Below are 25,732 nucleotides of genomic sequence, written 5' to 3'. Positions count from 1 at the left end.
GAGAGCCAGAGAGCAAACAGCCAATTGCCACTGAGGTCTGCAGGACGGGCTGGGAAGCAGGTCATCACGCAAGACGAGTCTAAGCCAGGTTTGCAGAGCTGCTCCCTTTCAGGGGTGCCTGCTCTGCCTGCCCACCCGGGGCTGGTCTGCTGGGCCCCTGCCTCTCTTCCCCTCCCCAGAAAGCCAAAGGAATCCCAGGCTGCAGGTTTTCTCACTTCTTTCAGGAGAGCAGGCTTCAGACTCTGCAGATGGTGCAAATCCCCACTTACCCACCCCACATGCAAACCTGCCTGCAGGACACGCGTGCCTCGCATATAGGTATCGGAGTCGAGACAGGCCAACCACCCCTCCAGGCTCGCGAGCTGCAGGTGAACGCGTGAGGCCCCCTCCTGGGCGCGTGTGTGCGGACACAGAGGTTGTCCTTTGGGCTGAGCTGCCTGGGGCGCCAGGTCTCAGGTCCCGGCCCCCACTGATTTCCACGGCCCGCCCTCTGCTGCGCTGGGCCACCAGGCCCCCTCGGCCGAGTGTGCCTGAGTGTGCAGGGCACACTTGCTGTGGGCGTGGAGCATTCTCACTGTTCTCACCTGGCAGGCCCTGGTTATGGCTCCCGGCCTGGGGGAGAACTTCCCTTTGCAAAGTTAGGTAACAGGCCGGGCTCTCCGTGAGGGGATTGGCGCGGTGGCTCCACGTGCCGCGGCTGGCGCAGGGCCAGGCCCGCCCTGCCAGGCAGCGGGAAGGGAAGGCCTGGCTGCAGCCCGAGCTGGCGGGTGGCCGAGCCGGGGGTGGACGGGTGGGCCGGGGCCCCTACTGCCCATTGGCTGCCTCGGGCTCCCGCCCCGCCCGCCTCCAGAGCCTGCGGCTCCCGGGCCAGCTCCTGCATCTCGAGCAGCTTCTGAACTCCCCGAGCAAGCACCTCCTGCCGGGCCATGTCGAGCTGCGACCGGATTGGAGTGGCCCCTGCCATGGACATGCCTGAGGTCCTCAAGTCCCTGCTGGAGCACTCTCTGCCTTGGCCAGAGAAGAAGACAGGTAGGAACGGGGGTGGCCTGCGTTGGCTGGCTGCCCATGTGCCGGGGGGGGGGGGGGGGGGGGGGGGGGGGGGCGGGATGCGGTCACAGGCACAGTGGCAGGACGGGCATCTCCGAGCTGGGGAGGGTCCCCGGTTGGGGTCTGCCCCTGGCCCCTTCCTGGGCAGGAGGAGGGCTGGGTGCAGAGAGGGACACAGTGGGGAGCGCCACTGCAACTCAGGGGCCGCCTCCCAGGCCTGCTGGCTTTGGGAAGCTGCGGCCAGCGTGTGGCCACTGACAGGTGCGGTGCTCACGTGGGCCGAGGGCAGGACCAGAGCGCCCTGCTGAGAGAATGCACCGAACGCTGTTTATTAAGTTCCCTCCCTCTGCGTGTTGGGGTGGCTGCGGACTGGCAGCGACGGTCTCCTGTGCCTGGAGGAGAGCCTTCCCTCCTTCCTCCCTTCGCCTGCTTCAGCTCCCGCTCGCTGGAGGGCTGAACCCCTGGATGGGATGGAAGCTGTTATGTAACAGGACCACGGGCTCGCGGCCCCAGTTCCTAGGAGACACAGGCAAACACGGGGCCAGGGAGCCTGCAGAGGAGGGCGTGGACGGGGGGCAGAGCGAGCAGCCAGCACCAGGTGTCTCCTGAGCTCTGCCTGAGTAGCAAGCCATGGCTAGATGTGGGGGCCAGCCTGCTCAGAGTGCTCCCTCCCGATCCACATTTCTCCAAATCTCTTCTGTTCTAAGATGTCAGGGGCTCAAAACCCACATGTGCCTTTAAAGGAGCCCAGCCGTCCGAGGCTGCCGGAGTCTGACTTAGGAGCCCCACGTGTCCCCTCAGGGGACCTTTCTCGGGCTCGCCCTCATCCTGCTGTGCTGGCACCTGATCTGTCTCATCACCAGAGCCCAGTTGTCCCCCCAGGACTTCCTTCCAAAGGACTCTTAGCCATTCCCAAACTCCAGAACCTGAGGACAGACACCACAGGCCCTGCCCTCTTTCTCACCCCGTGGGGAGTGAGGAGGTACTGCCCAAGGGGGGAAGGTGGCTCCCCGAGCTCAGGGCAGGGTCCCTGCGGGCTCTGTCACAGAGCTCTGGGCCCAGGCCCCTCAGACCACACCCTGTGGTTTGAACGCTGGGCCAGACGGGGCCACCCCCCAAGAGGCGGGCATCCGAGAAGGAGTTCCTATGCCCTTGTGGCCTCAGGACCCCAGCTGCTAACCAAGAGAAGCCCATCTTCTCAGGAAACCCTCAACTTAGCCCGGCAGATGAACCGCAGCTGACTTTCTTGCCGTCTCTGAAGGGCCGTGTGGGTGGGTGATGCTAGAAGTCCTTCCAAAAGCTAGAGGCAGAGGGTTCCCTTTTGGGTCCAGACACCCAAGGAAGGTAGTAGGGTGCCTCGGGATGGCCCAGCGCATGCACAGGGAGCAGTTGGGTGGACAGCAGCTCTGCAAGGACAGCTCTCAGCTGGGCAGAAAAGTGTTCTCGGGGCGATTCGGGGCACTGCTCCTTGGACCAGGATAACAAAGCTTTTGAAACGTGGCAGCAGCTGCGGCCCACTGGCTCCCAGCTGATCCCTGAGCCCTGTTGACTGCCGGAAAGTCCCCAGTGCTTACTGTGGGTGGGCAAAATCGGGGTCCAGCACTGCGGGGACTTGCCCAGGTTCTCAGGCAGAGCTTTCCCAAGAGCTGACGAGTTCTGACTGAAGATCAGTTTGTCTGGTATGGCTGGGTTGGTCCAAGGGTCATGAAGCAGAGCCTCATGCCACCTCTTATCACTTCCCCATGTGGCATCTCACTGAGGGTCAGAAGCATGGGGTCCCATGGGAATGACAGATGCCAATGGGTAGATAAGATGAGGGGATGAAGGTGGAAGACCTAAAGGGGTTAGTGCACCCCACAAAGACCTCACCCCAAACCCGCCATCACCACTGTCCAAAGCTCCCAGACTTTCCACAGCATTTTTTTTTAAGATTTTATTTTATTATTTTTTTTTTTAATTTTTTTTTAAAGATTTTATTTATTTGCGAGAGAGAGAGAATGAGAGACAGAGAGCACGAGAAGGAAGAGGTTCAGAGGGAGAAGCAGCCTCCCCGCCGAGCAGGGAGCCCGATGCGGGACTCGATCCCGGGACTCCAGGACCATGACCTGAGCCGAAGGCAGTCGCTTAACCGACTGAGCCACCCAGGCGCCCTAAGATTTTATTTTTAAGTAATCTCTACACACAACGTGGGGCTCCAACTCATAACCCTGAGGTCAAGAATTACATGCTCCACAGACTGAGCCAGCAAGGTGCCCCTCTCCATATCTTTTATAAAAATAAATGTACCTACCTGAAAACCAATATCCCTTGGTAAAAAGAATACATATACTACACAGAACTAGAATTTCCAGCAGTCATGTAGCAAGTACTTTATAAGGTCTCTCCCCCTGGGTCCCCCGACCCTGCCATCTGACCTCAATGGGAGGAAGATGAGAGAAACAGCTAGTTGCCCCAGAAAGCAGGCCTGCCCTCAGGATTGCTCACCCTTTGCTTTGGTGTGAAAGGGGTGGTTTCTGCACAGGGGACTGAGGCTTATTTACAAACTCCCCACTTTCTTCACACATTTGGGTCACGTGCAGAGCATATCTTGGGTCCAGTGTGAGGGAATTTTAGAAGCAACCCCTGCAGAGTGTGAGAAATCCCAGGTGCACTCTCACAAGACCCTGCTCTCCCTGCAGCCTCTCACTCCATGTTCTAGTTCAGAGATGCCCCCGGAGATCCAGCCTCAGGACCCCTCTCCCTCTTGCTGCCGCCGGGTCCCCTAGCAGCCTGCACAGACCTCCACTTCTTTCCTGTCCCTAGTCAAGCAGAATTTCTCTAGCAGAGCTGACCAGGCTGGAGCCTCCCTTGGCTTCAGGTCACAATGGCCACCTGGTGGCCCCTCACTCTGGTCAACAGTTTGACTGATTTTCCTGAGGACAGACAAATCCATGTCCAGCAAAAAAGGGGGTCTGTACTCCAAGTCCTGACTCACTTTCCCCTCCGTCTCTGGTTCCTGATCCCTCAGGATGATTCTTGTTTCCACCCCTGCTCTTTCTGGGGGATCCTCTTCTGAGGTGATTCTGTTCCAGGTGGCACATTCTATCTCTCACTTTCCTCTCCAGCTTCTGGAAGGACCCTGCTTCTCTCAACCACACCGTTACATCTTTACATCTTATCTTTCCCTCAACCCATGGGGCCTCAGCTGTGCTCAGCGGCTGCCCCCCCCCCCCCCCACTTTTCTGCCAGCTTTGGTCGCTCAGGCCTCCTTTCCTTTGCAGGGAGCCATGGGCATGAACCCACACCCAGAAGTGGGACAAGGCCCTCACTTGGAGCTGGGCAGGCAGGGTCCCCACCTCAGGGAGCTTCTGGCTAGAATCACTTGTGGGCCACCCAGCCAGGGTATCCTTTTTTTTTTTAAAGATTTTATTTATTTATCTGAGAGAGAGAATGGGAGACAGAGAGCATGAGAGGGGGAGGGTCAGAGGGAGAAGCAGACTCCCCGCCGAGCAGGGAGCCCGATGCGGGACTCGATCCCGGGACTCCAGGATCATGACCTGAGCCGAAGGCAGTTGCTTAACCAACTGAGCCACCCAGGCGCCCCCAGCCAGGGTATCCTTGACAGACCCCTACCCCCAATCTGTACAAGGTACAAAGCCAGGATTGGCTGACTTATCCTCTGGGAAAGCCTCTGCAAACTGTGAAGTACTACACTGTTTTCTCTGTGAGGGACAAAGAGCCGCTGGGCCTGGCATTATGCTCCTTCCACCAACATCACATTTGCAATCTGACCCTCCATTCCCCTTTCTACCCTCCTTCCCGCGGATATTCTCCTTGAAAGGACTGGATGTTGCAAGTTTGTGGGAGCGTGCGCGTGCGCGCACGCACCCGGGACTGTCTCCTTGGAAACCCGGGCTGAGGTTCCGGGGGCACAGTGCCATTGTCGGTGGCTACCCATGCCCGCAGTGCTGACCAGAGGAGGGGCTGAATGATAGGCCGCATCCCAGTGGGACTTGCTAGGGCAGAGGCAGGGGAGCACAGGAAGGGCCTGGCCGTCCTCCCCTCGGAGGACTCAGGTAAGCGGGCCAAGAGCTAGACTCAGTGCGGCCTGGGCTGTCCTGAGCTTGGCCTCGGGAAAAGTCCATGTGGTTGCCTCCACTCCCAGCCTGGCGGAACCAGAGAGAAATGGAGAAATTGTGAAGTTTGCTTTCAGGGAAAAGGAGGGGGAGGGGGGACTTCACCGTTACTGGGCACGTTAGCTCCTTTAATCCTACCACTTCTAAATGGTGAGGAAATGCACTCAGAGGGATCAGCTCCCCTCGGGGCCAGTGTGTGGACCAGCCTCTCTTCTTGGCTCCCCCGCTAGCGCCTCAGAGCCTTCTTTCCTATTTGTTCCCCACCATCACCGATCGATCCGAGCAATGTGATCAAGTCATGCCTATCGCGTGCCAGAAACTGACAGTCGTGTCCAGGGGTGGCCCTTGCCGATGGTTTTGCATCTCTACGAGCCTGACCCAAGGCTAGGCTGCCACGGGAATGAATCCTAATTCTAAGAGCCACCTTTCCTGAGTGTGAGCTTTTTGGTTACCATTTGTGAAGCGGCTTTGCAAGGGAGGTATGATTATCCTTTCCACGATGAGGAGACAGATGCTCAGGAAAGGGAAGGCCACATACTTATCAAGGCTTCCAACCCAGCTCTGCCCGTGGCCAGGCTCCTCCTTTCCCCAGGACCTTTTCAGTCATCCAATCGCCTAGTGAGTGTTTGCTACACTTCCGGCCCCGGGGGGTGAATGACCCAAACACTGCCCCCTCGCCTGTGATTGTATTCCAGTGGGGAGAGACTGACAGCAGTGAGGAGGGTCAGGGCCAGCCTCTCCGAGGGGGTGACATGGGAGCAGAGGCCCAGAAAGTGAGGGAGAGTGAGCAACACAGAGAACTTTCAGGCTGAGGGAACAGCACCTGCAAAGGCCCTTTCCTGGGTCAGGAAAGACACGTATTTGAGGAATAAAAGCCACTGTGGCTGCCGAAGGTGAGCAAGGGAGGGAGAGAAGGAAGAGGTGCGGTTGGAGAGACAGACCCGCAGAGGGGAGAACCTGCAGGGCCTTGAAGATCCTAAAGAAGAGTGAAGCTGTCCTATCCCTGCCCCCCACCCCACTATGCAATTAGGCTGAGTTAACTTCAACTGAGCACTTGCTAGGTGCCAAGTGCTGTTCTCAGCAGCGTGCCTGAATTGTTTACTTTTGACATTCAGGCACAGAGAGGTTAAGTAACTTGCCCAAGGTCACACAGTTAGGGAAGTAGTCAAAGCGGGAATTAAACCCTGATGGTCTACTCCAGAGCCCACACCCTACCACTGCACCATCAATGCAGATTTTACTGGAGAAACCGTGGTTGTCAGTGGCTGTTGAGACGTGGCAGAGGCTGGAGGTGATGGCTTCTCTGGAAATGGCACTCCCGGGGCAGCTCTCCGTCTGTAATCTGAACCCTGGGAGTGGACAAGAGGCAAGCCAAACAGGAAACTCATATTGAAGAGATGGGCAAGAGTTAGTGAAGAGCCTCCACCCACCACTTCTCCTCTAGAACACACTGATACCAAGGTACAAGCCACAGCCCAGAACCATGCAGCCACAGGTATGCGAGTTGTGGGCCAGGCTTGTGCTGGGGGACTTGCCATTAAGGATGGCTCACGTTTGTTATTCCAGGTTCCACCATGAATCAACACAATGACTGTTATTTAATGTTAATAATGTTCCAAATGTATAGGACTTGGCTCTGAAAGATTTTGTCAACCTTCCTACCAGCCCTGCCAACAAAGCGAGCCAACAAATATTTACGGAGTTACTACCCTGAACCAAGTTTTGTGCTCTCCTGCATTGGGTACTGGCAAAGCCCATAGATAACTGGGCTTTGTGAGAGCTCAATGGAAGCCTTCTCATTGTCCTGTTCTTACACACACACTATGCTGAGTAAAGTCAGAAGATTGGAAGAGGTGCTGTCCTACTGGATGCTGACTATGTGGCCAAATGGATCTTTGTGGGGGTATCTGGCCAAAGGCTCCCGTGCTGGAGTTACAGCTCCTCTGAAATGCAAATTTAAATAATAATACTCTGAATCAGCATTGTGGCTTAATGAAAGGCACTTGTTCTGCATATGCTCAATTAAGTTGGGGTTTTTTTAGTAAGTTTTTTTTTAAAAAAGGCTCCAAGCCCAGTGTGGAGCTCAATGAGGGGCTTGAACTCATGACCTTGAGATCAAGACCTGAGCTGAGACCAAGTCTGACTGACGCTTAACCGACTGAACCACCCAGGCACCCCTCAATTATGTTTTTAATTTGGGTTGGTTAGCAGGTTTCTGAAGCACTAAAGAGAATTCAGAGCCAGTCTAGCTCTGGAAAATGGAATATTTCACATCCGTGTTCTCTGCTGTAGCTTTGACTCTAGAACCCAGCCTCCCAAAATAATTCTACTCCTGACCCAACAAAACCTGAATGAAGGGGAAGGGTAGTGGCCCACCCACTCCATGACATACACTGTTCAGGTGGTCACTTGAGATTGCTTCTCACATATTATCCTCCTAACCGCTCTGTGAGGTAAGCATATCCACCTCGGTTTCTGAGTGACAAACAGGAGGCTTAGGAGAAGTCATTTGCCCAAGGCCAGGGGGCTAGTCAGCAGCTGAGGGGAGGAGACCCCACCCATGCCTGCCCCCCACAACCATGTTTCCCTCAAAAAGTCACTGCGTTGAAACGCTACCACTAAGAACACTGTGGTACCACTTCATACCTTTAAAGTCTTAACCATGTAATGACATGTTCTTTTTGTGGAGTTCTTTTCTTCGTAGGGCTCACATACACTATGGAAATCAGCTAATTCTCACAACATCTTTTCCTCCACTATGGGAAGGGGTGAGGCCACGCTGTTATTCCCACTTTATTGATAGGAGACGGGGTAGACAGAGGCTGCCACGGTTCTTCTCTGGTCAGCTAGAGAAGGAAGCCCAGAATGTAATGGCTCTCACCCCGCCTCCAGGGTGGTGCTGTTGAATGCTGCCAGTCCACAACGTAGCTAACCTCCTAGCTTACAAGCAAGCACGAGAGAGGACATGTTTGTAATGTTCCTGCAGTGTTTGTGACACACCATTTACCCTGTGGTTATCCAGGAGAAAAGAAAAAAAAAAAAAAAAAAAAACCCTTTCTGGGGAGTGTCAGGACACGAAAAGAGATTAGAATCAAAACTGAGTTTTATTATTTTTTTTTTTTTTTTTGAGTTTTATTTTTTTAAAGATTTATTTATTTGAGAGAGACAGAACACAAGCAGGTGGAGGGACAGAGGGAGAAGGAGAAACAGACTCCCCTCTTGAGCAAGGAACCTGATGCAGGGCTCAATCCCAGGACCCCTGGATCATGGCCTGAGTCGAAGGCAGACACTTAACCGACTGAGCCATCCAGGCGCCCCTCAAAGCTGAGTTGTTTTTTTTTTTTTTTTAAGATTTTATTTATTTATTTGAGAGAGAGAGAATGAGACATAGAGAGCACGAGAGGGAAGAGGGTCAGAGGGAGAAGCAGACTCCCCGCTGAGCAGGGAGCCCGATGTGGGACTCGATCCTGGGACTCCAGGATCACGACCCGAGCTGAAGGCAGTTGCTTAACCAACTGAGCCACCCAGGCGCCCAAAGCTGAGTTTTAAAGTCCCAACCTGCTTGTCTTGCTCCTCACAAGTGTCCCTTGCCTGTTAGTTTAGTTGCTCCGGGCTGGGTGGTAAATGGAGTTGGCATTATGCCTTTTGGATAACTAGCTTACAAAGAAGTCTGAATCTTTACTCCTTCCTACTACACCCACCCTTGTTATAAACAAATGTTTTAACTTTCCACTGTTAAATTATTGCAAATCCTCCTCTAATACCTTGAAAATTGTTTTCCCCTTCAATAATGTCACATTAGCCATGAAAATAGACATTTAATTCTAATGCAGCAAGTCTCTCCATGGCCAAACCAGCCATTTTTGAAAAAGCTTCCTGCCAGTTTCCTTGGACTACTCCGAAATTTGTTTCTGAAAACCTCTAGGTCCGTTTCTCCTAAAGATATCTTTTTGGTTTTTTTTTAAGATTTTATTTTTAAGTACATCCAATGTGGTGCTCAAACTCACAACCCTAAGATCAAGAGTCCCATGCTCCACCAACTGAGCCAGCCAGGCACCCCCTAAAGATATCTTTGTTTAGCCATATACATAATTCCCACCAATAAGTTCACAATGCAACAGATTTTCTGTGCACAATTTAGTATTTCTACCAAACAGAGAATCGGCATACACCACGAGTTGTATGCAGATCTGTACCCCTGAGTTTTAGTAAAATTATGAAAACTACCATTTGTTGATCTGTACCCATGAGTTTTAGTAAAAATTACGAAAACTACCATTTGTTGCCGGTTTACAATTGTGCAGTGCATTGGCTTATGGAAACCTCAAAGGTAGACTCTGTCCTACCTCCCTTTGACACACCAGGAAAGGAGGCCTGGAGATGTGAAGCAATTGGCTGGAGGTATGAGCCAGAACGTAACCCAAGTGTAATGGGTGCAGCAGTAGGTACTTGAATTTGGAGTCAGATGCCATCAGCCTGTCCCAGCCATCTCCCAGAATCCCTTCAAACCTCTTGCTTTCCAGGCCTGCTTAGGGGCCCGACTTCTTTTTCCTCAACTCCCAGCAAAATTCTGATTGCATCTGCGGGACAGCTTTCAGCTAGGCGGGTGTTGGCGGTCACGCACCTACCCCATGCACCAAGGACTGCACTCTACCATTCCCAGTCTGACTACTGGAAGGCCCAGGCTCGTCGGTGAGAAACCAGATAAACAGGCCAAAGCCCCCGCCCCCACCCAGGAAGTTTAGACAGGGAGAGTCTAGTACTGTTTGGGTGCAAAGCAGAGTGTGATTTGTGCTCTAATGAGGTACAAAGTTCTGGGCCCCGTTTGGGATTAGCTTCCTCTACCGTCCCCACATTTGTGTACCCTCTCACATTTTACACTTTCACAGGTTTCCTGAGGCATTCCCAGGGAGTATTTGTGTTTTAAGAGGACGTTCGCCCACAAAGTGTGTAATCGGTACTCTGTGTAAAGGAATCTTGTTTTGTTTCGTTTTTCCTTAGGAAAAGGAAGGGAAAGTCCTAGAGAGGAACAGAATTGCAGAGCCGTTTAGGAGTTTACAGATTAGCCCAACCCCTTCATTTTATGGATGAGGAAGCAGGCGCAAGTGAAGCCACTGGACTTTCCCAAGGTCGTAAGCTAGTAAGTGGGAGGACGGAAGCATGTACCCGGGCCCTGGCGCAGGGCCGGCCCTTTCTCTCCACCCGCGGGCCTCAAGAATGCGCCCTCCACGCTTGTGTTTATCTGGCTGCCACACCCGCGCCAGAAACCGGGAACAGTGGGGAACCTGACACCCCCGTCCCGCCAAACCGCCCCCCCCCCCCCCCCCCCCCGGCAGGAGCGGCCAAGCTAGCTCGGGCCAACCCAACGGGTAGGGCAGGTCGCCGTCTGCGGCCCTGCCCTCAGCCAACCTCTGCGTCGCGGGTGCGCGCTGGGTTTTGCGTTCCTGTCCCACGACCCCGGGCAGAGTCCCCGGAACAAAAAGGCCCACCCCTCCCCTCCCCGCCGCAGCCTCGCACGTGCTACGCCTCGTGCACCGCCCCGGGCCCCGCCCCCGCCCTCCATTGGCTGCACCGCGCCTTCCTCCTCTTCCCCCTCCCCCCGCTACCAGACTCGGCTGCGGCTCCACGTGACCCGCGGGGGGAACGGCCGCGGGGCCCGAGCGGGCGATTTGATAGGCTCCCCCGGCCGGCCTCACCACGCCCTGCCCAGCTTCCCTTCGGTGGCGCGTCCGGGAGGTGGAGAGATTGAGATGAGAGGGAAGAGGGAACGCTTGCGGTGGTCTGGGAGGAGGGCGGGGGTTATGAAGAGGGAGGCAAAGGTGAGACCGCAGGTTGAGGGTAAGGGGCTGCGGCCGAAGAGGGCTCATGACACCGACTCCAGCAGGCGCCAATCAGGTGACACAAAGGCGGACGGGGCGGGGCCTCCGGCGTTGCTCCTCACCTGGCCCCACACGTGCCGCGCTAACCCTGGCGTCCTAACCAATCACGGCCCGGAAGGCTGCGCCGGCCCAACTTACAGGGCAGACCAATCCAAAGCCGCGATCCGGGGAAGCTGGCCTGGCCTCATGAATAATTAATATGCCAGAGCCTGTCCGCAGGCGGGGTAGGGATGGAGGGAGGTGGGGGGGTGCTGCTGGGCGCCTGCGCAGTAGCTGCCCGTGTCGGCAGCTGCTGCGGGTCGCACGGCTCCGGCCCATCTCGGGGGGCGGGCGGGGGAGGCGAGGCGCGCGAGCAGAGCGCGGGGCACGATGTCGGACGCGGGCGGCGGGAAGAAGCCGCCTGTGGAGCCGCAGGCGGGGCCGGGCCCGGGCCCGGGGCGCGCAGCTGGGGAGAGGGGCCTGCCGGGCTCCTTCCCACTGGTCCTGAAGAAGCTGATGGAGAACCCCCCGCGGGAGGCGCGCCTCGGTGAGGGGGGGGGTCTGAGCGCGCCTGGGGGCGGGGTTTCTGCAGGGGCGGGGCCGTGCGAGGGCGGGGCCGGGGAGGTCCGAGGTCAGGGTGTAGTTGTCCTGCGGAGGGGCCTGGAGGGCGAGGCAAGGGGTTGGGAAGAGAAGGTTGGGGTGACTGGAGAGAGTCTAGGTCATATGGGGGTTGCGGGGAAGGGGCAGGAGGGAGAGGGTGGGGTGGGGGTCGTGGTGAGGGGGTTCATTCGGGCAGCCTCACGGCGCCCGCGACGTGTAGGGGTTCCTGAGGAGGCCGATGGGGGTCGTAGCTGCCAATTAAAGGACGCTCCAGGGCGCCTTCTCTGGGGATGCCTGCATCAGAATCCTTTGGGATGCTAGTTTAAAATGCTGGTTCCTGGGCCCCACCCTTCGCCCACCGAATCTGCTGCTGCTGGGACAGGAATCCGCATTTGAAGGAGCACCCCCACCTCTGTGATTCCAAAGTGCACCAAAGTTTGAGTAGCCCTGATATATGGTGGCGGATTGTCTTTGTATATGGACTTCCCCACTTCTGGGAGGAGGACCTCTCTTCATCCCTGCGTGTGCGTATCCCCAGCTACTCGGTACACACAGGAGATTTTCTGCTGCTGAGGTGGGGGAGGGGTGTCAGGAGAAGGGATTCGAGGTGCCTTCCCAGGGGGAGGTTGGGGCGAGGCAGGTAGAGGGATGAGGGTCAGAATGAGGCCACTGTGGCACCTTCACCCCGTTGTTTGGGGCTGACCCTAGACTTTGGGGCCACTGTAGCAGGGCTGGGCTGCGCCTTGTTTCCTAGGCCACAAAGGTCCGTGGAGACTGTGTGGAAAGCAGGTTTGGCCCTGTTTTTTGGCCTGAGAACATGAGGTTCAGGGCACAGGAGGAATGCCACCTATTGTGAGGTTTTAGGTGCACTAAGGTATGCTTGCAGTCTGAGATCTTTGAATTTCTAAGAACCATCAGTGCTAGTTCAAGGATTTGGGAAGGAGTAAGCCTTCTGTGAATTACCTGTCTTGAAGAATTAATTTTCTTTTTAAAAAATGCTATTTTTCTTCCTTTCCTGGGTGTGTTCTGAGGTTCCCATCTCTGTGGCTGTCACTGTTGTGTTATAAATAGCTTCAGCACATCAGGTAAGGCCAGGCTCTCCCCTCCTGCTTTGGAACCTCATGTGCCCAGACCCTTTTCTTTGTTTTGAAGGCAGTGCTTTATTCCAGATGTGCGGATGAGACAAGATGCTGGAACAGGTGTACACATCTCTCAAGTTCTTTTTCAAGATTACCAAGTATCAACCATCGATAACAATAATTCTACCTTACATTTGCACAGTGCTTACAAAGCACTTTGACATAATCTTATTTAGTCTTCCATAGCAGTCCTGTAAGATATTATCCCCACTTCCCAGATGAGGAAAGCTGAGGCTCAGAAGGTGAGGATGCTTTCTCAAGGTCACCTAGCTAAGCCTTACAGCTCTCAGCCTGGTCTGGTGCTTTTTACTGTATCATTGGCAACCAGTGATGTCCATCCCTGTGACCTGTGCGATGGGCCTAGTCCTTTATCATCTCTTATAATTAAAACTCTGATTATAATTTATTTAAAAATTATGAAAACACTGATTAAAAATATTCTTGGGGTGCCTGATTGGCTCCGTCAATAGAATATGCAACTCTTGATCTTGGGATCTTGAGTTCAAGCCCCACGTTGGGCATAGAGCTTATTTAAAAATAAATTTAGGGGGGGCGCCTGAGTGGCTCAGTTGGTTAAGCGACTGCCTTCAGCTCAGGTCATGATCCTGGAGTCCCGGGATCGAGTCCCGCATCGGGCTCCCTGCTCAGCAGGAAGTCTGCTTCTCCCTCTGACGCTCCCCCATCTCATGCTCTCTCTGTCTCTATTTCATTCTCTCTCTCAAATAAATAAATAAAATCTTGAAAATAAATAAATAAATAAATAAATTTAGGGGTGCCTGGGTGGTGCAGTCGGTTAAGCGTGTGACTCTTGGTTTCAGCTGAGGTCATGATCTCAGGGTCCTGAGATCGAGCCTGGCATCGGGCTCCCGCTGAGCGTGGCATCTGCTTGAGATTCTTTCTCCCTCTCTCTGCCCCTCCTGCTGGTGCTCTCTTTTTGTCTCTAAAATAAATCTTAATAAATAATAAATAAATAAATTTTTAAAATAAATTAAAAGAATAAAAACTTGAAAAATACATATTTTCATTGCTTACATCAGGTAAAACCTGGAACTTATTGTTCCTTGTCCTTCAGTATGGCTGTTTTTCTGTCTCTTCCCTTTTCCTGCCTCCTTTGAGCCCCATGATCCCACCCAACATGGGTCACAGTCGTTTCTGAACAGAATGTAGAGTCAGGATCTCAGAGGAGGAGAACAGGGAGGCCATCTGGCCCACCCAGCCCACCAGAGCTTGGCTTTCTTACTTCCCATTTGGTTTTAAACCAAAGCTTGGTACAGGGGTGCCTGGGTGGCTCAGTCATTAAGCGTCTGCCTTCAGCTCAGGTCATGATCCCCGGGGTCCTGGGATCGAGCCCCTCATTGGGCTCCCTGCTCAGCGGGGATCCTGCTTCTCCCTTTCCCACTCCCTCTGCTTGTGTTCCCTCTCTCGCTGTCTCTCTGTCAAATAAATAAATAAAATCTTTAAAAACAAAAAAAACAAAGCTTGGTACAGTAGGTAGTTGCAACAATTCAGGTTAGAAGCTATGACCAAATTCTGTTTGTCAAAAGTTGCACCTTTTTAACACACTGGGTGTGTCCATTTTTATTGGACCAACAGGCTGATTTTTGGCTGGCTGTGGTCTAGGAGTCCATGCATGACTGGTTTATTTCCAACATAATCATATTTGATTTCTTTTTTTTACTTCAGAATCCAGAGTTCAAAGTTGTCTCCCTCAGTTTGAAAGCCCATTATGAACTTGTCATGATTTTATCTCCCACTTCCCTGATTAGCCTCCCTGTCACTTTGATTTCCTTCTAACCTTGTCACATTTCTTTCATCCTTTTTTCTTAATTTGCCCTTTCTTGGATACCTACGTGCATAGCTTTTGGGCTGAGACAATTAGGTGGGAACCCGTTCGCACTAATTGATTAGTTTTGCTTTGAATGGGAACGAGCTTTTTTTTTTTTGGAACAGTCTTTTCTTCTTCAGCTCCACCCCCTGTCCTTCCCAGAAAACCTGCCTTCAGTCTTCTCTGCTTAATCAGGGATAGAGGTCTCCTGAAATGGTTGCTCTGAAAAAGGTCCTGAAAAGACAGCTCCAAGCCCTCTCTATCCAATAAACCTAAAGGGAGTCAGTTTGCAAACCCAGCATTTTTCATTCAGTATGCACATTTCCCCTCAGCTTGCTCCTGTAGTGGTCCTTGAGATGTAGAAATGAATCAGACATAGTCCCTGCCCTCAGTGAGCTCACAGCAATAGCGGATGCCTGCTGTGTTCAGGAACCCTACAAGACACTTTCAAATGTTATCTCTAGGGGCACCTGGCTGGCTGAGTCAATGGAGCATGTGAATCTTGATCTCTGGGTTGCCAGTTCGAGCCCCACATTGGGTGTAGAGATGACTTAAAAATAAAAAATCTTAAAAAAATGTGTTATCTTTAATCTCCACCAAAGAGGCTACTTTATCCTTATTTATGGTAGAGTACACTGAGGCTGGGAGAGGTTAAGTAACATGGCTAAAATCACACATCATAGCAAGTGGGTGGCAAAGCTGGGATTCAAGCCCTAGGCTGGGTTCCCGTGGAGAAGTGTGGCTGGAGGGAACAGGACAGGAGAACACGAAAGTTCTTGGTCTGAAGAATCTTAAAATATCCTTTCCTAAAATATTACTAAGATAATCAGAAACTCCATTTCCTCCCTGAAGCCTCTCTCCTGCAGATGCCAGTCCCACAGCCTATTCTGAATTAATCCTGGGACCCCATCAGGCCCCAGAACTTGCGAAGGACATTCTGGGAAGCCCAGGCATGGGTGAGGCCACACTGCCAGCTCTAAAGGAGACCAGTGGGCCTGGGTCAAACAACAGGTTATAACTGGAGAGCAGAGTGGGCTCTTGAAATTGATGGGCTGGATCAGGGCTCAGATGGAGAGGATCAGCCCCGAGAGGTGCACAGCTCACCTCCTGAGATTGAATTACCCTCTTGTGTGGTGTCTCAGCACAGATTTTGTGTCTGCAGATAAAGAAAAAGGGAAGGAAAAGCTGGAGGAAGACGAGGCTGCGGCAGCCAGCACCATGGCCGTCTCAGCCTCCCTCATGCCCCCCATCTGGGACAAGACCATCCCTTACGACGGCGAGTCTTTCCACCTGGAGTACATGGATCTGGATGAGTTCCTGCTGGAGAATGGCATCCCCGCCAGCCCCACCCACCTGGCCCAGAACCTGCTGCTGCCTGTGGCCGAGCTGGAAGGGAAGGAGTCGGCCAGCTCTTCCACGGCATCCCCACCATCCTCCTCCACTGCCGTCTTTCAGCCCTCTGAAACCGCGTCCAGCACAGGTGGGTGCCTGGCCACCCGGCCCATCCAGAGAAGCCCCGTTCCCACTGAGGGCTGCTGAGCCCATACACCCAGTGAGGCCCTTCTCTCAGAGGAGGTCCCGGTGGGCCTGCAGTGTGGAGAAATCCTCTGCACCCCATCCTTGCGCACAGTCCCCAGAGACTGGCGACGAAAATAGCAGCCACATCAGTGCAGCCGGGGCCTTTCTGTGGGTTGGCGTGCTGCAGATGGCTGGGACAGTGGAGTGAGCCCTTCCAGTCTGAGACTTTACAGAATAGAAATCCCGTGCTGCTTTTCCTCAGCACTGCTCTTTCCGTCTGCATGCACTTTGCCACAGCTTATTGGGCAGCTCAGGCAGTAGTAATAATACTACTACTACTAATAATAATAACAACAATACCAGCTAACATTTATTTAGCACTTACTCCATGCCAGGCATTAACACATAATCCTCACGAGAACCTTATGAGATTGATACTCTGATACCTTTCTTACAGGGTGAGGAAACTAGAAGTAACTTGCCCAAGGTCACACAGCTGGTAGGTAGCGGAGGCAGCACTTAAAGCCAGATGCCTGACCCCCCAGCCACGTACTGCTTAGGCACTGGCACGGGGAAGGCGTTCCTGCTTCCAGGACAAGCATCATCTCCGGGACTCCTCCTTTAGCCTCTTGTCCTTTTTCTGTTTTACCTCTTGGGGTGGATGGGTTGGTTTTCATGCCGCTTGGACACGAACCCTTCAGAGGAGGCATGGCCTCTGTCTCAGGGAACCCTACAAGGTTTTTTGCAGGCTCAGTTACAGGCACACAGGCTGATGGCTCCCAGGAAGGATCCCAGGAGCTGGTATGGAACCCAGGGGACCCACCCCCAAGGAATTCTCATGCTTTATTTTTATTTATTATTTAACTTTTTATTATGGAAGCACTTTCAAATACAAAAGTAAGAGACTACTATATGAACCTTCATGTAACCATCACTCACCTTTCATAATTCTTAACTCATAATCAATCTTGTATTCCATAACCTCTTCCAGTCTCTCACCTCATTATTTAAAATCAAATCCTGGGGGCGCCTGGGTGGCTCAGTCAGTTAAGCGTCTGCCTTTGGCTCAGGTCATGATCTCCTGGGATCGAGCCCCACGTCGGGCTCCCTGCTCAGTGGGAAGCTGGCTTCTCCCTCTCCCTCTGCCTCTCCCCACCCCCCCTTGTGCTCTCTCACTCTCTCTCAAATAAATAAAATCTTTAAAATATAAGTAAAATAAAATCCTAGATACTATATCATTTCATCTGTGCATATTTCAGTATGTACGTAAAATGTAAGGGTTCTTTTAAAAAGCATAACAAAAATACCAATTTTACATAAGAAATTGACAACATATCCATCAGCATTCAAATTTCCAAAAAGTTGTCTCAGAAACGTTACTGTTTAGAGGGGCGCCTGGGTGGCTCAGTCGGTTAAGTGTCTGACTCTTGATTTTGGCACGGGTCGTGATCTCAGTGTCATGAGATCAAGCCCCATGTTGGGCTCTGCACTCACTGGGGAGTCTGCTTGAGATTCTTTCTCTGCCCACCCCCGTGCACGCACGCACACACTCTCAAATAAATAATCTTTTTAAAAATGTTACTGTTTTACAGTTTGTTTGAATCAGGATCCAAACAAGATGCACAGATTTCATTTAGTGATGTCTCTTAAATCTTTCGTAATCTGTGGGATCCCCTCTTTTTCTTCTTTGCAATTTATTTGTTGAAGACACTGAGTCGTTGGTCCTGTAGAGTTGTGCACAAGCTAGATTTTTCTGACCATATCCCTACAGTGCCATTTAACATGTTCCTCTGCCCCTTGTTTTTCTCCTGTAAACTGATTCGATCTAGAGGCTTCAGCTGATTCCAGCTGAATTCTTGTTTGAAGGCAGCTCATTTTTGTGCTCATCAGGTTGTGTCCCGGAAGGCTGGGTCCGTGTGGGGGAAGGGGACAGAGCTGGAAATGAGTCCTCATTTTATACCTTAGGCAATCTGGGTGTCATTTGCCTCTGATTTATTGTTGTTGTTTTAAGATTTATTTATTTATTTTAGAGAGAGAGTGTGGGGGCGGGCAGAGGGAGAGGGAAAGAGAGAATATCAAGCAGACTCTGAGCTGAGCATGGAGCCCCAGATGGGGCTTGATTCCACGACCCTGAGATCATGACCTGAGCCAAAACCAAGAGTCAGAAGTTCAACCAACTGAGTCACACAGGCGCCCCATTTTGTTTCTAAGTAAACCTTCTCAATGAAGTTTGGCATACAGAAGTGCCCATTTCACAGCTCGATGAATCTTCACAAAGTGAACCCACCCATGTAACTACCACACAAATCAGGGTATAGAACACTATTGGTATCCCAGAAATGCCTTGTGGCCCCAATTCAGTCATTACTACCCAGAGGTAATCACTATCCTTATTTCCATCACCAAAGAAGCATGGGATGGTATGTTGTATATATGTGTATATTATGTATTATGTTTGTTTTGCCTATTATAATTATGTTTATAGTCTGACATTTATAGGTGCCTGTAGCTAGCATTATAATACACATATAAATTATGGGGGCATCAGAATCTCTTTACACTAACAAAATATATCTACAAAACATACTTATGGAATACTCCTGTGGCAGAAGAAAACCACAATGCAGGTAAAGTTTTATATTGAAGAATTGTACACATGGTAGAATTGAAAGGAGAATTCCCTCTCTTTAATTTTTCAGTTCCTTCTGTTGAAAGACATAAGTAGTATGTATGCTCTGTCTAGCTGCCTTTCCTCAAATTTGTGAGGAAATTTATGTCGTACCTATAGCAGTTTTCTCATTCTCATTGCTTGAGTGATTCCATTGTATGATCATACCACGTTTATCCATTCTATGGTTGATGGGCGTTTGAGGCATTTCTAGTTTTAGGTTATGCACAGCCCTGCTATGGTCATTTACATGCGTGTCTTTTGGTGCTTACATCTGTGCGTTTCTATGGGGTTGGGTCATCAGACACGTATACATTCAGGCTTTGTAGGTTCCGCCACACAATGTAGAAAGTGTTTGCAGCCGTGGCTGCCCGTCCCAGCAGGGTGCGGGAGTCCTAGTTGTCGGGCTTTGGCACCCTGGCTGTTTGTCTCACGGGTGTAGGGTTTGGCAGCTGCGGTGCTCCCACAGTTACCACATGGGTCCCTGGTCATTCACTCTCCTGGTGTTCAGCCCTTTTAGTAATTAACCCCCCCTAATAGGATCCACTGAGTTTATGTGCACGATCCGGTGAAACCTATTATGTCACCCCTCTGCTCAGAACCCTCCAGGAGCTTCTCCATCTCAGGGAAAAAGTCAAAGTCACTGGCACTATTGACATTTGGACCAGATCATTTTTTTGCTGGGGTGGAGGGAGGGACTGTCCTGTGCATTACAGGATGTTTAGCAGCATTCCTGGTTTCTACCCACGAATGCCAGCAGAACCCCCGCTTCCCTGTGTGGTCACATGTCTCCTGTGGGACAGAATCACCCCCTGTTGAAAACCACTGCTTTCTGGGGATTAAAAGCACTGTATTTTATGTTCTCGACCTGTCCTATTACTCTCTCCTCCCATCCTTCCCCTTCAGCTACATTGGGGCTGCCTCTCTGTTTCTTGCAGACCACTGCCTGCCTGTGCACATCCTGCTGCACTTGATGTTCACTCTGAAATGTTCTCCTCCCAAATAGCCACACGGCATCCAACACTCTTGTAGATATTTTTAATTTATCTTGTGTAATGTCAGCCTTCCCCCGCTAGAATAACATTCCACGAAGGCAATGATTTTTACTTGTTTTGTGCACTTTTGTCTTTGCAAGGACAGTTTCTGGCATATGGTAGATATTTGACAAATACCTGTTGACCGAATATTTTGTGTACTCCTATCAGTAGCATTGAATGAGTAGGCCAAAGATATGTTGATTTGTTTTTTATAACTTATCTCTAGTAATGCACAACCTTTGAATTCTGAAAGTGCCTTTAATCCAATGTCCACTACAAAGCCGGAAAGGGGTGGCAAAGAACAAGGATTCAGAGTCAGCCAGACCCAGACTCAAATTGTAGTTCGGTCCCTTACCATTTGTGTGACCCTGGGACAACCAGGTTGTGTCTCTGAGCCTCAGTTTCTTCATCTGTAAAATAAAGTTAACACCTGTCTGCCTTTGAGAGTTGTCCCGAGACTGAATGAGCACATTGACTGATCTGCCTCAACGGATTCAAAAATGGAAGCCATTTCGTTGTTCAGTCTGTGTCCCTAGCCCATAATAGTTCACAGAGAAATTCAGCTGTTTCTCATTATTTGAGAACTTGAAACTGCAGGAAGTTAAGGGGGTATAATGATTTAATGTTTTGCTTAACATTTCTGGGGGGAAAAAAACAATCGGAAAATCCTGTCTTTCTCGAGAGCCTCTGTTTGCTTTTGAGCATTTTGTTCCTACAGGAAAGAATTCTTTCCATATTTGTGTTCTTGAGTTGAATCACTTATGCCAGCCTGGAGGCTGATGCTGTTGTGGTTTTTCTTCCCTGCAAGTGGCAGAGGCTGGTGCAACCTTGAGATTCAAGCAGGTGTCTGGGTGTGGGACGTGAGTCTTTGCTGTCCAGGGGGCTGCTTCAGGACCACCTGCCTCTGTGTCTTTCAGAGTCCTCCCTAGAAAAGGAGAGGGAGACACCCAGTCCCATTGACCCCAACTGTGTGGAGGTGGATGTGAACTTCAATCCTGACCCTGCTGACCTGGTCCTCTCCAGTGTCCCTGGCGGGGAGCTCTTCAACCCTCGGAAGCACAAGTTTGCAGAGGAGGACCTGAAGCCCCAGCCCATGATCAAAAAGGCCAAGAAGGTCTTTGTCCCCGATGAGCAGAAGGTAACCTGATATCTGTTATGAATGAAGGTTCAAGAGCTGAGGGGCTGTGCTTCCTCCCATTCGATTTTATGTGGAGGACCCTCTCTCCTTGTGGACACTGTTTAGAAAGGCATGAGTTCAGAGCACAGAGCCATATCCTGCAGCAGTTGGTAGAAAGAAGGGGAGTCAGGTAACATTTGGCCCCAGTGTGACTCCCTGTAGCTTCTGTCTTTTCTTACCGGCCGCCACCGTGGTGATGTTCCCACTTCCCTGGCTTTGGCCCAGCCTTCGGGCAAGAGCTCACTAGGCCACAGGAACTGGGGTTGAACAAGCCCTTGCTTTGAAGGACAAAAGATAGTTGTAAGTTGCCATCCCCAGGGAGGAGCAAGCAGCTTTCAAGCTGATGCTTTTGTAGGAACTCGGAGAGTGGGAGGGAGAGGAGGATTTTGTAGTCTTTCCATCCTTTCTTATGAAAAACTCAAAGGAACCTATTTCATCCAAGCTTTAGAATTGGGCAGACCTGGGTTCAAACTCCACTTTGCCACCTAGAGCTCGCCGGGCCTCAGATGCCTCATCCGTAGAGCGGGAATAACTATTCCCACCTCTCAGGAGGTTTCTGAGGCTTCAGTAACCGTGACAGTGAAGATGGGAGACATTTGTGTGGTCCTTACCATATGCTGGGCACTGTCATAGGCCCCTTGTACACGGTAACTCATTTATTCCCCAGACGGCTCTGTGCTGGAGTCACTGTTACTATCCCACATCATGAAGATGAGGGACAGGAGACAGTTGAGAGGCTAAGGGGCTCACACGGTTCCACCGCCAGGAAGTGGCAGAGCTAAGATTTAAACTCCGGGAGCTGGACGCAGGGTACAGGCCCTTAGCCACGACCAAAATGCCGAAGTGAGGCAAGGGGTGGACAGTGCTTTCTCTTGAAGTAGCCCAGAGCCGGTAATCAGCAAAACCCCCTCCCTCCACCGCACATCCCAACCAAGGACTTTGTTTCTGATTCCACCTTCCTGGGGAAAGGTTAGGGCCCCTCGGTGTCCTTGGCACATGCAGCTCCTTCCCTGGGGTCCAAGCTTTTGGCTGGTTGCACCAGATGAGTTTTAAGAGGAATCTGGGGTGCTGGGTGCTGGTAGGAGGGGAAAGGTTGGGTTCCCTCATGGGGGAAGAGGAGAGACCCACAGAGGACACTTCCCCACAGGACGAAAAGTACTGGACGAGACGCAAGAAGAACAACGTAGCGGCCAAACGGTCCCGGGATGCCCGGCGCCTGAAGGAGAACCAGATCACCATCCGGGCAGCCTTCCTGGAGAAGGAGAACACGGCGCTGCGGACGGAGGTGGCTGAGCTGCGCAAGGAGGTGGGCAAGTGCAAGACCATCGTGTCCAAGTATGAGACCAAGTACGGGCCCTTGTAACCCGTGCCCCCGCTCGGGCAGCACTGCCTGCACCTCAGACCTCTGCCTGGGGGCTCCCTGAAACCCCACGCACGCGTGGAGACTTATGACTCGTCACGGTCGAATGGTGGCACACCTGCTCCAGGAGCGTTCACGTTCAAGCTTCATTATCACATGGCCAGCGCACGTGGCGACTTCTCTGGGGGGCCGGCCTCCTCACCAGTGGGGGTGCGAGAGAATCTACGTAGACGGGTGAATCAGCCTTAGTTTCGATCCTTGGGTGTCCCAGTTGAATCGGAAGGGGACCTCTGGGGTACAGAGCTCCTTTCACAGGGGGCTCAGGCTTCCCTGACTCTCCCCTGGTCTCCGGCCTGGGCCATCGAGCCTGTCTGCACAGAACGAGTCATGATCCTTGTTGCCCGATGTCTTCTCAGGTAGCGGGGCGCATTTCCAGGTGGGGCGTGTCTGTCACCCACCTCACCCTCCCCAGAAAGTCTTCAAGAGACACATCCGTTCCCATCTCCCTCAGAGGTAGAAAGACAAAGCAGCTCCTCCAGAGGGGGCCAGGCCACAGGAGCAGGGTCTCTGCACAGCCTGGGATGGGGTGTGGGTCTGGGGCCTGCAGCCAAAGTGCACCCAGCTGTTCTTCGCTCCCACACCCCTTTGCTCCTGTGGCTCTGAGGCCTGGAAGCCAGGGAGGAGGCCCTGGTGAGGGGCTCTCCCCATGTTTCATCTGCTTCGGAGGAGGGACTCCCAGGGCGGCTGGTCTCCCGAGTCTTGACCACAGTGCAGAGGGAGGCCTTTTCATCTCCTCTTCTCCAGGCCACTCGTGGAGGCCCCCTGAAACTTCTTTGTCCCACCACACTGGGCCTTGGAGCCTGCTCTTTCTTTTCACCCAGTGATCATGCTCAGACCTTGGATTTAAAAGGAACCCCCCCCCCCACTCGCCTAGGAAGCTTAACTTCCTGGAGCCAGGATGCCCCATCGCATGGTGTTTAGAAAACCGGCCTCCACGGCCCCATACACTGTGGGTGGAGAACTGGGGCACGTTTCCCAAGAAGTTCCCCTGTTTTCTTGCTCTGCTCTCCAGTGTGGGCCAGGCTAGAGTCCACTTTCCCTAAAAACAGAAGAGGGCTTCCTAATTCTTGCTTCAGGATCCCTCCCCCATGCGAGCTGCCCGGAGTGTCAGCCCGCAGGACCCGGTGAGGGATTGCAGGGGTCACAGCTCAGCTCTTGGGCCATTCACTCGGGCTAGGGGCCCCTCCGTCTGCGTCCCCAGGAGACACCAGCCGCCCACATGAGCCAAGCTGTCGTGTGGAGGGCAGAGGTCCTCGCAGCTGTGGCTCCAGTCCCTCCCAGCTGCTCCTTCCTCTTGTGTCGGCGGACTCCGTCGTCCTTTGGCTGTACCTGGAAGATTCGTTGAGGAAAGCCGTGGAAGCCTCTGCTCACTGTGGTCAGCTGGGGCACCTGGAGATGGGTGTATTTATTTGCTCAGGGCGGGTAGCCTGTGGTAAAGAGGGGTCAGAGGCGACAGGCGCACTTTGTTGTGCTTACCACTGGCTTTATTTAAAGTGGTGGCTCCGAGTCCCGGGCCCTGACCCTGAAAGACTTTTCACAGCAGATGTTAAGACCGGGGGAAACCATGCACTGGCCATGGACCACACCCCAGGGGAATGCCACAGCCCTCCAGGGACCTGCACACCTGCCCCTCCGGGTATTTGACAAGGGTCCCTGAGGCCAAGGGAGGCGACCCCCTCCCTCCTGATTTTGACTTTGTGGTTCTATAAAACCGTGTTCACTCTCACTCTCTTACAACCACAACAGGGCCGTTGCATCCGGCATGTCAGTGTCCTGCCCTGGGCAGCTCGCCCGCCCGGACACTCTCTGTCTGGTCTGGCTACCCACCAAGAGGGCAGTTCTCATTTTGTAATTGGGAGAAGAGCCTCCAGCTTAAACGCTCTTCATTTTCTTTGGTGAGAAAGTATACGGTTTATGTTGTGTTTTGTTTTGTTTTAAGGATGGACATTTAATCTCTGGTTGGTGTCCATGTTCCCCCCGCAGCGGGTGGAATGATGGCTGATGTCTCTCCTCTCTGTCTCACCTTCTGCCTGCTCGGTGCCCTCCTTTTCCTCCCCACTGGGCAGTGGGTGTCTGGTTCCTTCCCAAAGTGCTTACTTGGAAAGAGTGTGGCCGCTGGCCTCTTTCAGAAGAGCTCCTTTGAGCCAGGAGCCTGGCAGGGACAGGAAGGGGAGGGGTCCATGGAAGGTTGACATTTTGGGGAAGAGGAGCGCTCAGGTAAAGCGTGTCTCCTTCCCAGGCCTAAGAAACGGGTGCTTGGAGCAGGAGAGGGCTGCTGCCTGCTCAGTATCTGTCAGGAATTGGGAGTCTCCTTGACTCCCTCCTTGGGGCCGACAGCCAAAGAGTGCAGCTCCTGGGCTCAGATCTTTGACATCTAAGGAGCACTGGAGGCTAGGGAAGCCAGCATAAATGGCTTCCTGTCAGTTTATGATCGCTTGGGAAGCACATGCCTTCCTAAGCTCCCTGTCTTCAGCTTCGTGGCAGCCTCATTGCAACCTCAGAACAGACAAATCATGAATGAGCTAGAATGTTGAAAGAATATACATGTAATAAATGTATATCTAGAAATAGAAATACATATATTTAGAGAGAGCTTTCATGATGGCTAGCACCTTGTGGAGGACCTGGGTAACTCTTACCCTTGGCCAAAGGAAGGGGTTTGCCTGTCCGGGTCCTGAGGTTGGGGAGAGCACTGGGCAGTGACCCTTGACTCTGGATAAGCATCGCCCTGCTGAGGGGGACTGCTGGGGCCCTGGGCAGGCAGCTCATACAGTCCTCCAGCCTGAGGTGGGGTGGCAGGCCTGGGAACCAGCAGAGGAGGGCCCCTTTGTGCTGGGCAGCTCTCCATCCACGGCCCTGGGAGCTCTGCTCCCCGTAACACAAAGGGCCAGGAACCCCTGGTTTTTGTGGCAAAGCCCCACCCCAGAGCTCCTTTAACATCTGTTAATTAAGTGCAATAAATTTTTCTAGAAAATGGCAAAGATGACTTCCAGGTGGATATTGCTATCTTACGGTGTTGGGGATGCCAGAACACCACTTGGTTTTATTTTTCTAAGTGCATGTGATAGAGTGTGTGGGGCTCTGCGTCCTCCCCTGGGAGCCGGCATTCCAGCGGGCCCCTCTCCCCTTTACCCTTGCTGGGTGAAGGAGGCAAGGAGGAAACCCCTTCTGCCCAGCGGGAGAGGGCAGAAGCAGACCGTAGCCCGTTGGCCTTATGTGCGTGTGTGCGTGCGAATGTGTCGCTGCTGGTAGGCTGGAGTGATGTGGCAGGGAGGGAAGCCGGGAATGTGTCCTTTTCCAAACAAAATTAAATATTTTGAGATGAGAA

The 25,732-nt window shown here is 52.5% G+C and overlaps 1 protein-coding gene across 3 annotated transcripts; it reads left to right on the top strand.

Annotated features, from left to right (window-relative positions):
* The first annotated feature begins 852 nt into the window (after nt 1-852).
* TEF (TEF transcription factor, PAR bZIP family member) lies at nt 853-25,732 on the top strand. 3 transcript variants are annotated; one of them, XM_034987424.1, is made up of 4 exons: nt 853-1,029; nt 15,747-16,064; nt 20,725-20,945; nt 22,132-25,732. In XM_034987424.1, exons 1-4 carry the CDS (start codon nt 927-929, stop codon nt 22,345-22,347), a joined length of 858 nt encoding a protein of 285 aa, XP_034843315.1. In that variant the 5' UTR covers nt 853-926; the 3' UTR covers nt 22,348-25,732. The 3 variants fall into 3 exon arrangements, with proteins under 3 accessions (XP_034843315.1, XP_034843314.1, XP_034843313.1); XM_034987423.1 differs by lacking the exon at nt 853-1,029 and adding an exon at nt 10,870-11,057; XM_034987422.1 differs by lacking the exon at nt 853-1,029 and adding an exon at nt 11,354-11,567.

This window comes from Mirounga leonina, unplaced genomic scaffold (genome assembly GCF_011800145.1).
Source record: "Mirounga leonina isolate KUSES-001 unplaced genomic scaffold, KU_Mleo_1.0 Mir_418, whole genome shotgun sequence".
In the NCBI taxonomy this organism is placed as follows: Eukaryota; Metazoa; Chordata; class Mammalia; order Carnivora; family Phocidae; genus Mirounga; species Mirounga leonina.
The sequence above is the reverse complement of the archived record's forward strand: the minus strand, read 5'-3'. Positions and strand labels throughout refer to the sequence as shown.

Excerpts from the sequence above, each read along its gene's own strand:
- TEF (XM_034987422.1), top strand. The coding sequence starts at position 11,411 with ATGTCGGACGCGGGCGGCGGGAAGAAGCCGCCTGTGGAGCCGCAGGCG. Across the intron at positions 16,065-20,724 it reads TGAAACCGCGTCCAGCACAG|AGTCCTCCCTAGAAAAGGAG; the intron begins GTGGGTGCCTGG and ends TGTGTCTTTCAG. Across the intron at positions 20,946-22,131 it reads TTGTCCCCGATGAGCAGAAG|GACGAAAAGTACTGGACGAG; the intron begins GTAACCTGATAT and ends ACTTCCCCACAG.